This window comes from Epinephelus moara, chromosome 20 (assembly GCF_006386435.1).
Source record: "Epinephelus moara isolate mb chromosome 20, YSFRI_EMoa_1.0, whole genome shotgun sequence".
Taxonomy (NCBI): Eukaryota; Metazoa; Chordata; class Actinopteri; order Perciformes; family Serranidae; genus Epinephelus; species Epinephelus moara.
In genome coordinates, this window is record NC_065525.1 from 26,548,854 (window position 1) to 26,566,622 (window position 17,769).

Consider the following 17,769-nt stretch of genomic DNA (forward strand, 5'->3'; position numbering starts at 1 on the left):
TGAAGGCTGGCGCTCTGGTGCTCCAAAGCTCCTGCTCTGTACCGGGTTAACGTCAGGCTACACACTATAGAAGGGAGGGCAGAGGGGATCAAGATGCACTTTCTCAGCTTGACACCCATCGTTTTACTACAGCTGACTTTCCTCGCTGTGCTGCATGGTAAGAGCTTTATGAAGTGCAAAAAGTATGGGATGCACATACTTTGGATGCACTTATAGGTTTGTGTTAAGAAGAAAGAAGAGCATATTTGAGCCAGGTAGCACTTTGAAGGGTTTTGAGTAGAGAAGATGCTCCAGGCAGGTGTCTCCATCCACGTGCACGTGCTCTTTTGTGGGTGGAAACTTGTCTCTGAGATGAATACTGTTCCAAATAATTATTTTCTATTTGTTTTTGTTTTATTTTATTTATAAAATGACTATAATGCTGCATCCTTTAAGTTCTATTCAGTTTTATTTTAATGTGCACATCCAAATTATTTTTTCCTGTTTGTTCCAGGTGCCAAATGGACATACAGTGGTAAGTCTGATAATGTTTTCCTTACAATCTGTCTGTGGTAGATCATAAAAGAAATATGTTTATATTTTTTTTTACATCACCAATTTTCACTTTTGCTGCATGTGCAGTCCCATTCCATGTGCACATGTATGTCTTGATCACTCACGGTAGTATTCCACCTTTAAACCAGCATAAACTAATTGAGTATTAGAATTAAATTTGATGCAGCTCTGAGTCAGAGAAGGTGTTATGGTTGTTTTGTCCCCACTGTGAGCTGTCAATGCCACAAAACACAAGTTATAACAGTATGGATGCTTTGTGATCAAGAGGGGAAAAACACTCTGTGACCCTTCGTTGACCCCCAAAGACAACCAGCACTGACATCCCTCCTGTCACCTCATGTAACTGTAGGGGTCATTACAATCTCTGCAATTACAACATTTCACAAGTGGCTGACTGCCTTTGTCTCATGCCGTAAGGTCTTTGGGCAGTCATGACTGTGTCTTACATAAACTGTGTCCAGAGCTTGACCTCTTGTCATTGTGTCACTGCTACTGGAAAGTTTGTCGCATTCAAGGACTAAATGTTAAAACCAAGAAGTAGGCAGGTGAAACACTTCTGTGCTTATTCTATGGGAAAAAATTAAACACAAATACCTTCATAGTATACAGATTCTTTTAAATGCACATCAGGGATGAATAAGAGAAGAGCTACTTCTCTGCACAGTGGTTTATGGTCGAATAATTATAGTAAGAGAAAATTATACTTGTTTTATTCAGACCTCCGAGAGAGGCTGATCCACTCCTTTTGATTACAGCATTGACTTGGCATTAATGGGAGCAAATGGCCCTTTGTGGATTCCACTCACACAGCTGTTCGTCTCCTATTTGTGGACACTTGAAAAAAAACATCTAAACAAACATGCAAAATTAGATTAGGAAAATTATATGTCAAAAAATATGTGTCAGCACAGGGGATCATGTTAACAGTGTGTCAAAATAAATGATGATTCACCCTGCGTTGCACTTGGCCACAGTCATACACGTGGATGTAAACACTTGGATCTTTAAAAAAAATGCATACAGTGCAGTTTGCTTCATAAAATGCAATAATCAAACTATCGGAAATCTGTGTTATTTTAGACACAACAAATTAAATAAGTGTCAAAGTTGAAAACCTTGTGATGACGACTGAAGAAAGATGTAATGTGTTTAAAAGGAAAAAACTCTCTGGCCTCCTTTGAAGTGCAGCGTGGTAGATTTCATCCTCAGTTACAGTCAAACCCTCAAGAGTCAAGAGGCCTTGTCATAGTCATAGTAGTCAGTCGTCTGCAGGGCTGGTAGCACTTTCTGTTGACGAGGGCACAGCTGAGTCATGCCATTTATCTCCACCTCAACACTCCACCCTCTGGCACAGGACAAAACAGTGAACCTTAACACAGGAGTAAGATAAATGATGTTGATGATGACTGTAGTTTTCTCACCCCACTCTGATACTGGTTTGTTTCCTACTGACCACTGATGTAACGCTGGACCATCTACTTATATAAATCTTCGACACACACATTTAAAACACAAGAAAAGTCCCAAATTTTCTTGAAAAATGACCCACAGTCATGTGTGTTCTACCAAGAACTGCCACGGGGCCACCAAAGGCCACTGAAGGCCATTATTAAAGGGCAGACTGGGTCTAATTAAAACAGCAAATGAAGTGGACACTGAGTAATTATAGCCATAGGAGTAACTTTCTTCCTTATTATAGGGAGGGTTTGCCTAAATTGAACTTTGTTTCCAACCAGTGTTCAGTGATTTCACAGCTTCACTTGATGCCTTTTGGCATGTCTTTTACAATCAATCCACATTTGTCTGGGAAATGACAGTCGGGTTGGGGGCAGGCTTCATGTGGCATCATTCATATTTAACCACGGTCAGCTGGCATATTGTGAATGGTGGATTTTTTGATGAATGCTGGAGAGAAAATGAATCAGTGACAAATATGCAGAAGTGATGAGAGCTCTGGTACATTCAAGGCTCCTCTATTCTGCTACAATCATGTTATTTCAGATTTGATAGGGTCTATTCATAGCAAACTATGAGCCTCACTTCAAAATGAGGACAATGTCTGAAAAGCTCAGCATCATTCTTTACACAATCAATACACTGACTGAAATATCAGAAATCAAGAGCTTCCTGATTTTACTTTCCCCTGCATCATTTCTCCAACATTTGTCTTTGTCTCTGGTATTCTCTTCAAGGCCAGTTTGCCTCTGCAGACATGCCATGGAGAGACACCCTCATGCAGCTGAGGTCACTTTGTACGCTGCACGACTTTATCTGCAAATGTGGCCGTTTTCGGTGTCCTATGCTTTATAGAAACCTCTCATTTGGAGAGAGACAGCGTTCTCACTGGCTTTTCCCGCAAACAACAGCCTGGTTCTCACTCCCGCTGATTTAGAGAGGGCCAAGAGCAAAGCCAAGGGCCTCTCCCATGCCGCCTTGTGCACAGATAATAATACTTCACTTTGATTACAGATAAAATGTTCAGTGGGCCTAAGACGAGCCCTGGCCCTTTTTGGAGCGATCCTCTGTCCAGCTTCACGCTGTGGCACGCTTTGCCCATTTGCCCTTTGAAACGGAGCAGTTTAACATTTGAACAAGCATGCAATGGATCCCTCCTACTGTTCTGAAGTGAAATATACTTTTTGGATTAAGGATTTGCATATATGTAGCACCAATGTGCAGCATAATAAAGCAGAGAAAATAGATTGGGGTTACATTAGGGTGCAGACATCTTCAAAAGGTGTTTTACTGATAATAATTAACACTGATGCAATTTTTGCTGGTTACTTATTTATTATATCATGCTTTATGATTTTAACTGATGCTTCATGTTTTCCATAATCCCCTTTCCTGCTGTGGGACCATAAAGGATTATCTTATTTTATCTTATTTCGCAGGGCCAGAGGGAGAGCACCACTGGCCCAAGAATTATCCATATTGTGGTGGTACTTTCCAGTCTCCAATCGACATTAAGTCAGACCTACTGAGATTTGACCCAAGCTTACGTCCAATTGAGATTCATAACTACAACCTGTCGCCCCATGAGCAGCTTACACTTGGAAATAATGGGCATTCGGGTGAGTACAAAAAATCAGTGTTTTCACCTGAGCAAATATTTAAGTGCATGCTGTGTTTTGTTGGTCATGGTATCGAGACATTCTTCAAATGAAAATGTATTGCCAACGTATTCATTGGAAATGGTCCCACATAAATATGCAGAAGTCTGTTCTCACTGTAGGGACCTAATTTCTAGGTCAACCTACAGAAAATGACAGGAGGATCATCTCTCTACATGTGCCACAGCAATTTTCCATAATCACTCTCTTATTATCTTTGCTGCACTTTCAGCCAAAGAAAGAGCTCCATGTTTTGTCTGGGAAAATATGAGCAGAGATTAGTCATCTGTTCTGCCTCCGCTGGGTCTGATGCATCTTGACAAAAGACACCAGCCTTGGTTTGATACCCGTTATCTATACACGACAAGGTCTTACATTTATTTGCTAAATATAGCAATCAGAACAGAGACACAGAGACAAGCATGCCTGTATGACACAGAAAAAAAATATTTTGATGACTCAGGCAGATGAATATGATTATTCCACCAAATTATAGATGTTGAATGGTTTTGTGTTTGAAGATAAGAGGCTGTTTCAGTCAGAAGAAAGTGAGGTTGTGTAAACAGTATGTTGCAGAGCTGGTGTCATTTGTCTCTTACACGTCACTTTAAGCATGATGTAGATATGCTGTGTATGAGAAGTTTCAGTGGCTAACCGTATAGCCGAACATGCATGTAATGTCTGCCCTGTGCTGGTGCTGTCATGTGAGTGTAGGTAAACTGCTGATGTGCAACGACCACCAGACAAATGCTTATGTGTGCATGCCTGATGGCCCTCAACGCCACAAGCCGAGTGGCATCATCAGTGTGACATGCGTCTGGAATAAGCTGACCGAGGTTTTTCACTTGTAAACATTCGTCACACACTGACGAACATGTGGAAAGCGCCCTGCGTCACCCCACCATAAAGTAAATGTAGCTACACAGCTATACAGAGTGGGCCACGTGTCGCTGACTTCCTTGGTTTAGATCAAGTTGATGTTTCTTGACCCATTGATGTTGACTGAAGTAACTCCTATCCTCCTTTCTTATGTATGGTGTGGCGTCACGTCTCCTGATCCACAGTGCAAATATCACTGCCCTCTAAGATGTACATCTCCAGCCTGCCTCATCGCTACACTGCGGCTCAACTCCATTTCCACTGGGGCTCTTCCAACAGACCTGCAGGCTCTGAGCACACGGTTAACAGTAAACAGTTCGCAGCAGAGGTAAACAAAGCAAACTGCATGTCTGACTACCCACTACTGATGTCATCAGCCAGTTATAGTTAATAGTTACTTCGTAGGTTGTGATTTCATACAACATGATGCATTGTTATTGAATACATCACCCAGTAATAAAAGTAATAATATCCCTAAATGGCATGATATATATAACTCTGAATGCTGCCAGTTTACGTGAATATTTTTACTTTGTATACTTTAAATTAATTTTGCTAATAATATGGTAAATGGACTGCACTTGTATAGTACTTTTCTTCTGACCACTCAAAGCACTTTTACACTAAATCACACTCACCACTTCACACACAGTCACACACTGGTGGCTGAGGCTACCATACAAGGTGCTACCTGCTACTCAGTAACCATTCATTCACACTCACACACTGATGGAACAGCCATCAGGAGCAATTTGGGGTTCAGGATCTTGCCCAAGGATACTGGCGATCTTCCAATTGGTGGACAACCCGCTCATCTGAGCTGCAGTTACCCCTAGTTCTTGACTTACTGTACTTTTAGTGAAGTAAAATTTTGAATGCAGGACTTTTGATTTAACTTTCATATTCTATACTGCACTCAGATTAATTATTTGGTCTGTTCTGTAAGGTTTCTGTATTTCAGTTACATATAAACGTGTCCATCCAATCAAGTCAAGTAATTCTAACATTAGGAAAAGGAAAAAAAAAACACCACCATTTACGTAATTAAACCAAATAAAGGGATGAAATGAATAGACTATTAGAATAAATGCAACAACAGCACTAAAGCACAGCAATTTACTTTAACAAAGTTTTTGTAAATACTGTTGATAAATTATATATATTTGAAATATGTTGATGTTCATGAATTGACCATATTTACATGAACTTTGTAAAGTAGTAAAGTAAATGAGCTATAGAAACATACATTTTCATAGTCTGTTCATCTCAGTTTAATTTAATTTAATTTAATTACATAAATGGTGCTTTTTTTTGTTCCTGTTTGAAATACCTCACTCAGTTAAATGGAATTTTTTTATGTAATTGAAATACATAAACCTGACAATAGACCAAATAACATTTTTGTGGTTAGTAAATAGTAAATAGTGATTAAACATCTCTCACGTATCTGCAGTGCCAGCTGACAGCATCTCCGGCCCCAGACAAATGATTTAATACTTGATGACTTAAACATGTGACACTTGACTGGCAGAGGAATCGGAGACACTGACTCCCTTGGAGGCTTACAGACGCTGCTCAAGCTCAAAAGCTCTGCATCTGCATATTACTGTTCCAGTTTCTTGACGCTGTGGCAGACACTCACTTGACATCCACTTAGCAGTCAGACAGTTTCCAGAAAGCGCTTATTGTGCATCTTCCACTTTGTTGTGTGATTGACTGTAAAGTGCAATTGAACACTTGTATAAAACACAGTCTAATTAAAGAGACTGGGATGTTTTAACAGTAGGCAAGTTACTAGTCTTTAAAATCTGGATTACTGAGATTATAGAGGACAGTTAAGGTCACGGTTTGTATTTTCAAAATAAATCTTACCTATAAAATTGGTATATTTTATCACTTAGTTACACCCACTAAAAGGCAAAGACATCATTCCAGTCAGCCTCGGGATGTACAGTGTGACAGCATGTCTTATTTCTGCAGGGTTTAAGGAGATTAGAGTACCAGGCTATTATATGCTTCGGTTTTCAACCACCCCTGGAAAGGAGTGGCTGTCTGTGCTATTTAATGTGTCAAGCCCAGTAAGCAGTTTTCACACACTAGTTTGCTCCATTTACTTTGATAGGCTAGTTGAAGTACAGCAGACAGTGGAGTTTAAAAGCAAGAGTGTTTTTTACGATACAGTATGAACAAAAATAGGAGACTTTTTTTTATATAATTCGGTATCATTTGAGTTACAGTGGCTAGAAGCTTAAATGGTTACAACCTGTGTGCTTTCATGTGACCATGCCCAAGCTGCAGCGCAGCCACATGTGAGGTGCTGTGGTTTGACCTGGAGTTCTGAATGGACACGTCGAAGAGCATGCATCTTTTAAAGTCTCTCCAGACTGCAGAACCACAGTTCCTTGATGACATGTTGTTTTGGAGGGATGGAATGATGGGAAATTGAACATTTCCCAGAAATAGTGCAAATGTCCACCTTAATGTCTAAAACAGAACAAAGTTCGTGAATACAATTTCGTCATATTCTGCCAGAATGACTAACATGCCTTTGTGTTGAACCCAATATAAACGTACCACATACGGTCACCAAAACAACTGACAGTCTGGTATTTATGTATGTGCTGTAAGGATGACTTACTGCGATACATCTGCAGTGTTTCCCATGTGCTTTTGTCATAAACTTCCTGCTGATATTACATCCCCTGAACACCACACGGTATTCCCAATCCAATCAACGTCTACCCTTACATGGAGCAGGTGTTATGATTACTGGCATTTGTTGGCTTCAGATTTGTTTTTCATTAATTAATTAATTTTCTGTGACCTGTTAGGAGTCACAGGGGGGCTGGAGCCTATCCCAGCTGACACTGGGCGAGAGGCGGGGTACACCCTGGACAGGTCACCAGACTATCACAGGGCTGACACATAGAAACAGACAACCATTCACAATCACATTCACACCTACGGCCAATTTAGAGACACCGACCAGACAACCATTCACAATCACATTCACACCTACGGCCAATTTAGAGACACCGACCTGCATGTCTTTAGACTGTGGGAGGAAGCTGGAGCACCCAGAGAAAACCCACGACTGTGGGAGGAAGCTGGAGCACCCAGAGAAAACCCACGCTGACACAGGGAGAACATGCAAACTGCACACAGAAGGGCTCCCCCTCCCTGGGTTCAAACCAGGAATCCTCATGCAACATTAAAAGCAGCTGCACAAGCAGGACTATTTATCACAAAATAATGTCTGACTAATTTTCTCCCCTCTTAAACCTTTATTGGCAAGATATTTACAAAATTAAATAATCACAGTAGCAAAAACAGTTTGGAACATGCATTCATATGTTGTATTTATTTTTTATTCATGCAGTCCTGTTGATAGATTCATTTGTAGCTTTGTACCAAAGTTGCAACGTCTTGTAAAATGTCCATTTTCCCATCTTCTTTCCAAGTGTGCTTCTTGTTGTTTCACCATATGTGTCAGTTTTTCCATTAAGGAGATTTCTTCAACAATTACGAGTCATTGGTCCCGTGTCGGGGACACTATTTAATCCATTTCCTACATTCCCTTTAACTTATAAATAGTGGTTTAAACAAGTATCTGTCGCTTCCCTTTATACTCTCTTCAGAGAAATTGGAGAGATAAAGTACCACACACCTCAAAGGGAGCTTGTATCTTATTATCTGTTGAAGCACTTTACATCCAATTTTCCAAAACATTTTCAAAAAAATATGAGTGATCCACACTTTCTATCACTTACTTTTCATCTTCATCTTTTCATTTCAGCAAATCGGGTTTTTCAACCCATCACCTCAAGATTTTGATAATTTCATACTATTTTTGTATTTTTTGTTTCTTCCGCAGGGTCTTGACTTTTTTCTCTCTTCCACAGATGCATGTCGTACACTACAATTCAGACCAGTATCCAAATATGTCCATGGCTGTGGACAAATCTGACGGCCTTGCTGTGCTGGGTGTCCTGATTGAGGTGAGATATCATGGGAGGGGGACGGAGGTGTGTGAATTTCTGTGGAGCAGAACCACCTAACTGTGTTTGTCATACAGGTGGGAGAGTTCAATCCGGCCTTTGAGCAGTTTCTGAAGTTCATCAATGGTATCAAATACAGGGGTGAGTTCAAAGTCTGTATGAGTAGTATGAGTAGTGACCAATATCAGCTACCCAGTGATAAATAGACATTTCTTTGGAGTCAGAATCTTCAAAGTCTTCATCAGCTCATTCGTGTGGTCACTCTGAACTTTTCTCTTGGTGTAAATAGTTGTTAAACGGTTACAAATTGCTTCTCTTCTGGCAGATCAGAGAGTACAGGTGCCCGGTTTCAACATCAGAGCCCTGCTGCCTGCACGTTTGGATGAGTATTACCGCTACGACGGGTCGCTGACGACTCCTCCATGCTACCCCAGTGTGCTGTGGACAGTGTTCAGGAATCATGTCACAATATCTCGCAAACAGGTACAGATTTAATATTAGAATAATAAATTTAATTTTATACTGGTGTTAAATTGTGTTTTCAGACATGGTCTTCTCCTTTACGTTAACCTTAATTGGCGTGGAAAACTCTCTGTGCATAAAATGCTTTTGTTTTGTTGTGTGTTTTTAGTTCCTGGCCCTGGCGACAGCCCTTTACTCCTCCCATGCCCAGGACTCAGCCCCCATGCCTATGAATGGCAACTTCAGGAAACCGCAGCACCCCGACAGCCGAGTTGTTCTGGTATCTTTTAAGGATGGTAAGTATGGTCTACCAACTGGGCTTGCTTCATTGTTTCAGCATGATTTCAAAGGTCACATAATTGACATAGCCACTACGCTGCTTTAAGAATGGCAAAGGGACACATTTGAATGATGTATGGGCATTTTTCAGGGTTGTCACACTTCTATGCTATCACCTGCTTGTGGTTGAGCTGTCGCGCTGACGTCTCTCTTAATTATCTTCAAAGTTGATTGACTTTGATGAGCTTGTTGGAAAGTAGGCCATCTTTTAAGACACAACAAATTAACCATCCTCTTTGGCATACTGAGGGAGTCTGCAGCCCTTAAATTAGTCTTTAAAGGCTTACTTTTATGTGGTTGACTGGTGTACCACACTGTATGGTATTTAGCTCCATATAGTGTGGTATGAATGTGCATGTTTTCCTCATTTGCAAAGCTTCCCTCTCTGAGCTATGCTTCTCTAATGGCAATGAGGAATCCTTCGCTATCAGCTTTCACAAGTGGCATTTAGTAGGCGATGGCTTGTGCTTTTAGATTATCACTACGGGCAGTGGTGTTGCATGCTGGCCGTGAAGGCTCAAAGTCGTGCCAAGGAATATCCCACAGGCTGGGATGTTTAACGAGCTGTGATTGACTGTGTGTCTGATGCAGGCAGAGGACTGCAAGGTACTCTTACAGCCGCATCTCCACTCACGAGGAAGCAAATCGTTCAGCAGCTGCTGGTCGGCGACCTAGCTGACCTGGCCGATGAAGGGCTCTATAAGCTCCTACCAAGTGGCTCAGAGAAGCTCCATGCTGGCAAGAAGAAAGACCTCAAGAACCAACAAAGTGCCACTCTGGCCAAATCCAAACAACAAACGCTGAATCCATCCCTGTGGAAGAAGAGCCAGACCAACCGTTCTGTGGGAAAGTTAGGGCTGGCTGAGGACGCACTGTGCTACGTCTCACTGGAACAGAGAGTTTTCCATCAGCTCAAACAGTCTCATGCTGAGAACCAGTTAGTTCAGGCTCTCAAAGATGCAACCTTCCCTGAGCTCAACCTCAAGAGCTACCTGGAGTGTAGGTCAGACTTAGCCCTCCCCACTATCCGACACATTCTCCGTGGACGGCCAACAGATGAAGCTTTGGAGTTAGATCGCTCTCTGACAAAAGCCTTGATGAATAAGGGCAAGGCTTCCACGGCAATCAAACAAAGCGTGCCAGTTACAAAATATGGCGGTTTCTCCCCAGCTACTGTTCCCAAGAAACCACACAGCCAGGGTTATCCACATCCTTGGCTTTTGCCAATGGAGTGGGAAGACTAGAGAGATTCCTGACATAATTGTGACTCACATTATGTCACTTTTTGTAGCAGACATCATTGTGTTTCCCACAATGAAAGACTAATTTTCAAGCCATGCCCTGCATTCCTTCAGCCTTTCTCACAAATGTATTTAACATTAAATTATTTTTGCCAGTATGTGCACATAATAATACTTTCTCACGAAAAAAAGTAGTTTGAGTTAATGTACTGTAGTTTTTGTCTTTGCAAACATACGCCTATGCATAACCAGTCATCACCAGTGACTCAGTGCTGCAAGAAGCATTCGATATAAATTATTTACTTTCTCACAAAGACTTTAGCTCTGTTTGCACCTTTTTGCCTCGCCATAAAATGCTTACAACGCACATACTCTACGCTGTAAAATCTATATACACAAGCTACATATAGTCCACAAAATGTCTGGAAACGAATATTTTTAGTGTCATAGTGTACGCCAAGTTCTGTTCTATAGTACGGTAATTTTGGGGCTATAATTGCTGTCTTGCACAATATAAGGATGCATCTTAACCAAAGCACTTGCAAGAGCTTAAGGGATTTACGTCATATCTCTGTCACAATTTGTTCTTCTGTTCAAAATGCCATTTACAATAAAGAAAGAAACAGCTCCTGTACATAGGGAATCAATAAAAGCATTTTACATGAAGCATATTTTGCAGATTTCTTCCCCGCTGCATTTTGCACCTTTCACTGTGAACTTGTTTTTAAAATTGAGTCTTTTTCAGGAACGCACAGGGCCGGAGTGTGTGCCAGCACACACTGGGCGATAACTGTGCCAAACTGCCTGAAATAGACTCACTGTCTCATTTAAACATTATGGTATAGTCTTTATGTATGTTCAGTAATATATGTCTCAGCAAGAAGATTCTGGGCGGCAGAAATCAGAATGCAGCATGTAACCCAGAGGAGATGGTGGAAAGATACTTTACCGTTTCTCATACTGAGGCTGTTCAGGTCCAGGGCTCTCATGGAGGTTAGCCGACAATATTAACTGAACAGTAAAGCAACATGTGTCACTCAAAATGTTGGGAAAACAATGACTCCATACGGCATAATCTCTAGTAACTGACATAAGTTGATATATATATAACATGATTTGTGCTACAGTTGTGTTCATTAAGACTTCATTAAGTATGCCTATTTAAGTGAGTCATTTAAATGTTTGGTGCTCAACTACTTAAGAGGTAAAGGTTAAGACCGGCTTGGATTTTGTGAGCATGTGTGTACCAGGCAATATTACCAATCAAGAGGAATGTCTGAGATGATTTTACTGACATCATGTTAAAGCAGACAGGGAAGATTTCTAAGAGCAGAGTGTTGACATTAAGGTCCTGTATACATGTATTTTTAAAAAGGGATATTTCCCCCCTCCCACATGACCTTTATTTGCAAAATATTTCTATTGCTGCTTCCGAATAAGTTCAAAACTAGCCGCCCACAGACGCCATAACGGGAGATATGATGAACTCACTGTCTTTGGTTTAGTTTTAATCACTGTTTGATGATCCAGGGTGCTTCTGTTGGTTTTAGAGTTGACTGATGTGCAGGATGTGTGGAGAATTGCAAGATGACGCTATGAACAGATTGTCTTGACTGTCCCGTTCAAAAAAAAAGAAAAAAAAATCACCAAATAAATAGGTTTTCACAAAAACAAAGTTCAAATCGACGGGGTATTAAACAACTTCATCAAACAATAAAAACTAAGATTAACCCCCCAAAAACATGGCGGTTTCAGACTGTAACCCCTTGGCGTCTTTCATGCTCCACACTAGCTTGAGCACTCCTGCCTTTAATTAAAGGTTCCCGAGATGCCAGGTCAGGTGGCACATTAAAGTGACTCAAAAAATAATAGGAAACTAGGACTTGCTAGAAATGCTGTAACAATTTCCATCCACACTAGATTGCAAAAACGACTCCAAACGCTGACAGGTGTTAGCTGTCTTCCCCAGGTTGCCCCCATCACAAAGGTGGTAAAGTGTCCAGGCTAATGCTAACTTTTTTTGTGGAAACACCTACTGGAAATCTCATTACTGATGATCCCCTTCGATATAAAGATGAAAAAGCTCACTCAAAGATAAGAGTGATGCTCTATATAAGTTTTCCTGCTACTCCCATTTTTGAAATCGTCCCTTGATCTGCGGGTTTGAGCGGGCCTAATTCAGAGCTGTTGTTTCTGGCCGACTTTAAACCGCAGTTTCTGTCGGACCAGCTAACAGTGGATGCAGCGGACAGCTCCGTTCGTCTGTGAAGTGGTGCGGCAATACAATAGTTTAAGGGTATAGTAGTGTTTAGACCGAGTAGTGCTAACAAAACGTAAACAACGCGGCATTTACAAACCGCCATTGTTGTTATTGTCTCTGGCACGTGCTCATTACACAAAGCAACAATGAAATGCATGAACTGAGGAGATTAATTAGTGAAGAAAAACTCAGTTTGCGTGTGGACGACGGGCCAAAACATAGAGGAAAATATATGTTTTCAAAAATATCTGTATACAGCTGGACACGGCCTAAATGTGGTTTAAACATTTCTACAACAAGTGCGCCATGTTTGAGTATGTGCGAGTCTATACTGCCAGCTTGTGTCATGAAAATATATGTTTCTTATATAAAAGGCATTAAAGTTATAATTCTTTGTTAAATCTTTAACACTTTAGCTCTTTTTCCCCAAATGGTGCCAAATCTGAGGTGTCTATTCCTCTGTGATTTTCACTTTCACCTTCTCTCTTCTCTCTTTTTCTCTGTTACTCAGCTGACCTTTCTTGGATAAACACTGGTATGTTGCTTTTGGATATTTTGTGCTTCTTATCTCTTGTATGTCATCTTTAATTTCATATGCAGCATCGAGGGATCCCCCTGTTTTAGGCCACTAACAAATAAGACAACAGAAGACTTAAATGACCTTTTCTCTGTCTGATTTAGTTCATAGAGGAAAATAATATCAGAAATCATGACTTTAATTAATGATCCAACTAAACCAATAATAAAATAAATGTATAGATTGCATAGAGACGTGTGAAATATAACAACATAATGATTATTTCTCATACTACTAAAACATTTGGTGTAACAAGTGAATGATTTAATTGTTTGGGTCAAAGTTTTGTCGATTAAATAAATTTACAGTGATTTATTCCCATTTATGATTAGACAACTCACACACACATACCAAATGAAAACATAGAGACCTTAATTATCACATAATCCCTTCTGCTTCTGTTGCTCCATGCTTTGCAGGTTTACTGGTTCCCATACTGGTGGGCTCTGCACTGGGACTTGTTCTTATTGTTTCTTTAATATGCTGTCTAGTCAGGCTAAAAAGGTAAGCGAAGGGCAAAACAAGACCACAAATACGCTTGCTGAGATGCTGATGCTGTATTAAAAGTGTCATCATCATCATCATCATCATCATCATCATCATCATTTCCCTCATTAAGCCATGTGATACAAGCTTATGAATTGTTTGTCAAACCTGGTGCACATCACACTGTTCGAAGACATTTGTACGCCTGAATCCGAGTGAACAGATTCAAAACTTTCCATGGATTATTTTAGGTGGTGACATTTATATATTTATATAACATGGACAATTGCAAAGGGCATTTCAAGACGACAGTTAACCCAAATTGACCCTAACATGTAGGCTTTTCTAAAAAGGAGCCGAAGACTTTATAGGAGTGGTGTCCTCATTAGTTGAGATGTTTGGGAGTGTACAGTCACTTGTGCCGCTCTCAGTCATCCTGGACAGTGTGATGTCGCATAACTTATGAGCCCATTTTGTATAATTGTGGTCTTCTATAAAAGTCTACCGTAGTGGTTCCCTAGAGAATATTTTCTAGGGTTTGCATCACTGTGTGACTTGCAGAGATTTTTTTGCGGTGCATAGTTAAGAATGCATTTGAGAATCCACTTTTAAATTGGAGAAAACTAGCTTACAAAGAAAAGTAGAATAGTCGTGATGCAGTGTTCTGCTGGGAAACCTTGGGTCCTGGGTCCACCCACCCACACTGTTGCAGGCCAAGTACATCCCCTCATGGCAACGGCATTCCCCAGTTGCAGTGGCCCAGGACAATGCTCCATGCCACACTGCAAAAACTGCTCAGGAATGATCTGAGGAATGTGACAAAGAGCTCAAGGAGTTGACCTGGCCTCCAAATTTCCCAGATCCCAGTCTGACCAAGCATCCTTGGGTCTTGCCAGTACCCCACCTTGCAACCTACAGGACTCAAAGGATCCGCCGCCAATGTCCTGGTGCCAGACACCACAGGACACCCACAGAGGTCCTGTGTCCGTGCCTTGACAAGCCAGAGGCCCCACCGTGGATCAGACCTGGCTCTGACCTTTTGAGTCATGGACACAGGACCTCAGGGATGCCAGCAAGTCCCACAGATGGTCAATTGGATCAGGATCTGGAGAATTTGGAGGTCAGTTTGAGGCCTTAAGCACTATCTCATGATCCTCGGGCCATTCCTTTGCAGTTTGTGCAGTGTGGCATGGCACATTACCCTGCTTTTTTTTTTTTTAAATTTATTTAATTTAATTAATTAATTATTTTTTTAAAGGGTATTTCTACCTACAGTTGACCTAAATTGACCCCATCATGTAGGATTTTTTTTAAACCCACTGTATAGGCGTGGTGTCCTCATTAGTTGAGATGTTTGGGAACGTACAGTCACTTGTGCCGCTCTTAGTCATCCTCGACAGTGTGATGTCGCATAAATTATGAGCCCATTTTGTATAATTGTGGTTTTCTAAAAAAGACTACTGTAGTAGTTCCCTGGTGAATAATTTATAGGGTTTGCATTACTGTGTGACTTGCAAAGATATTTTTATTTTGCAGTAGAATGCATTTGAGAATTCACTTTTAAATTTGAGAAAAGTAGCTTTGGAAAAATGCGAAATAGTTAACAGTTACTGTAGATGTACATAGCGGCAAACATGAGATAAATGACAATGTTTTTGTCCATTTCTCATATATTTATTTATATAAAATAGACGATTGCAAACGATACCTCAAGAGCATAGTTCACCTAAATTGACCCTAACTTCCATGTTTTTTTTAGAAAGGGAATCAAAGACTTTATAGGGGTGGTGTCCTCATTATAGTTGAGATTTTTGAGAATGTACAGTAACTTGTGCCGCTCTTAGTCATCCTCGACAGTGTGATGTTGCGTAAATTATGAGCCCATTTTATATAACTGTGGTTTTCTATAATAGACTACCGTAGTAGTTCCCTAGAGGATATTTTCTAGGGTTTGCATCACTGTGTGACTTGCAGAGATTTTTTGTTTTGTTTTGTTTTGCGGTACATAGTTTACAATGCATGTGAGAATAGACTTTTTAATTGGAGAAATCTAACTTTGGCATGAAGTGTAAGAGTTACAGTAACTGTAGCTTCTTAAAGCAGCAAACACGAGAGGAATGACAATGTTTGCTTTTTACAGGACTGTAAAACAAGATCACTAACAAGGTGACACGCCTGCTAAACTGTTCAGTTTTTAGTATTTGAGGAACTGAATCTGTAGAGGAAATTTCTGCGTAGGTGCTATGTTATATAACCATTAATTAACTTCTACATTCAGGAGGAAACAAATATGGAGTGGATGAAAATATTATATAAGCCCAAATGGCTTAATTGAATTGAAAATAGGATGGAAGAAACTTTAGAAAACTGCAAAATTTAAAATTAAAGACAGACATCTGGAAGAGGTTGGCACATTTAAAAATAAAACAGGGGCCATTTAATTTTATTTTTTTTCATGGTTTGCAGTGTCAAAAAAATTTCACTTTTCTTGGGATTTTAATGGCGAAATAGCCAAATCTGACATCTTTAGACACAAGAGTATGAAGACATTATATATTTCTGCTCTCACAAATATATCTGGGGAAAAATGAGCATGTCTTTGAGACAGAATATGTAAATAAGAGTCACTCAGGAGGTAAAATGTGCTTTGAAGCTGTCAACACATCAGCGGATACCACGTCTGCTCTTTCATTTCTTTATGCTAATGTTGCAAAATCCGCTTCTGGAGGTGTAAGGCTGAGTAACAGTCTCATCACAGATGGGTTGGTGGCAGGCTGTCTGCATTAAACAGTGTCAAATGTGTCTCCTATCTTCGAATGTTCTTTTGACGTCTCTTTCCCCACACCAAAAATCATCAGCAGCAATCTCTGTTTATACTTCTTAATCATATATCATGGAACTGTATAGCAAATATTATCTTGACAGCAAAACAAACCTCAGCAAGAGTACTGAGAGATTTAATCAAGTGCTGAATGCATTATGGTTCTTCTATTCTGTAGATCTGGTGCCGAGCGGGACAAAACCAAAGGTGTTGGATACAACATCGGAGAGAGAGACGAGTACGGCTCAAGAGTATAGCCCATCATTCTGTCCCTCCGATCTCACCATGACACCATTGTCCCATTGCATCACTCATTCTGTATTTGTGTCCTATATGGGTCAGTTGTGGAAGCATGAAAGGTTTAAGTCGGTCACATGGTAAAGTTTGCATGCAGCTCTGGGGTTTTTGGGAAGCACTCCTTTTTTTCTCAAGCCACAGTCTGGACCCTCATCGCTGTGTTGTGGCAGGCAGAACATGGTTGGCCTCCATGCTGGGTGTTTTTTAATGCTGTATGATTACTTCCGTAGAGCAAGAAAAACAGCTGTCCGCTCTTATGCCCCTATTATTTATCTGGCATGATGTGGTGAGTATCTCAAGGAGAGAAAAACACAGTAAAGCCAGAGCTGAACTGGTGAGACTCTGAGGTCAAGTCCGACCGTGGCACCCGGGCTGTCCTGACGTGGTAAAAAGCCCAAACCCAGTCCAAACAATAGGGGGACAGGACTTGACAGACATCCCTGATGGTAGGGTGGCCTGAGAGGGATGGGCTATACCACATTTTTCCACCAACCCTGTACTTAGAGCTGCTCTATGGATTTCATAATAAAAGGGCGCTTGGCTACGTACAAACACAGAGACACACAGCTCTTTCCCTGTGAATAATGCTGAGGGGAAAAAAAGGCTTTTGTGTTTTCAGGCTGCACGTGGGCTGACCCCTAACCCCTGTCCGCCTCTTTGATCACAAGACTAACTCCCTGGCCCTCCTGAGAGCTTCTCAGTGAGACTGAAGCCTGTTCAGTTAACACTGGGAAGTTGTTG

The 17,769-nt window shown here is 40.8% G+C and overlaps 1 protein-coding gene across 1 annotated transcript; it reads left to right on the top strand.

The window, feature by feature from the left end:
- Positions 1 to 62: 62 nt before the first annotated feature.
- ca12 (carbonic anhydrase XII) lies at positions 63 to 11,145 on the top strand. The gene is made up of 9 exons (XM_050074169.1): positions 63 to 157; positions 494 to 514; positions 3,450 to 3,629; positions 4,733 to 4,875; positions 8,450 to 8,545; positions 8,623 to 8,686; positions 8,871 to 9,028; positions 9,177 to 9,303; positions 9,938 to 11,145. Exons 1-9 carry the CDS (start codon positions 94 to 96, stop codon positions 10,588 to 10,590), a joined length of 1,506 nt encoding a protein of 501 aa, XP_049930126.1. The 5' UTR covers positions 63 to 93; the 3' UTR covers positions 10,591 to 11,145.
- The last annotated feature ends 6,624 nt before the right edge of the window (positions 11,146 to 17,769 follow it).